At 46.2% G+C, this 572-nt stretch overlaps 1 protein-coding gene across 1 annotated transcript; it reads left to right on the top strand.

The window, feature by feature from the left end:
- Positions 1 to 6: 6 nt before the first annotated feature.
- Positions 7 to 568, top strand: LOC103523772 (heat shock protein 83-like; the record flags this gene model as incomplete). The annotated part of the gene is made up of 1 exon (XM_008488787.1): positions 7 to 568. A coding segment is annotated over exon 1 (547 nt), but the record flags the coding sequence as incomplete, so codon positions are not given.
- Between the last annotated feature and the right edge of the window lie 4 nt (positions 569 to 572).

Raw genomic sequence — 572 nt, 5'->3', positions numbered from 1 at the left:
TTGAAAGACTATGTGGCTCGGATGAAGGAAAATCAGAAGCAGATCTATTACATTACCGGAGAGACAAAGGATCAAGTGGCCAACTCTTCGTTTGTTGAGAGAGTGAAGAAGCGAGGCTTTGAGGTGATCTACATGACAGAACCCATTGATGAGTATGTTGTACAACAGTTGAAAGATTACGATGGTAAAACCCTGGTGTCTGTGACCAAGGAAGGCTTGGAGCTTCCTGAGGATGAAGAGGAGAAGAAGAAGAGAGAGGAGGACAAGGTGAAGTTTGAGAACCTGTGCAAGGTGATGAAGGATATCCTGGACAAGAAGGTGGAGAAGGTGATTGTGTCAAACCGTCTGGTAGACTCTCCCTGCTGTATTGTCACCTCTCAGTATGGCTGGACTGCTAACATGGAGCGTATCATGAAGGCACAAGCACTCAGAGACACGTCTACCATGGGCTACATGGCCGCTAAGAAACATCTCGAGATCAATCCCGACCATTCCATTGTGGAGACATTGCGACAGAAAGCAGATGCTGATAAGAACGATAAGGCTGTCAAGGATCTAGTCAATCTTCTCTT

The sequence above is a fragment of the Diaphorina citri genome, unplaced genomic scaffold, assembly GCF_000475195.1.
Source record: "Diaphorina citri unplaced genomic scaffold, Diaci psyllid genome assembly version 1.1 scaffold39017, whole genome shotgun sequence".
In the NCBI taxonomy this organism is placed as follows: domain Eukaryota; kingdom Metazoa; phylum Arthropoda; class Insecta; order Hemiptera; family Psyllidae; genus Diaphorina; species Diaphorina citri.
The sequence above is the reverse complement of the archived record's forward strand: the minus strand, read 5'-3'. Positions and strand labels throughout refer to the sequence as shown.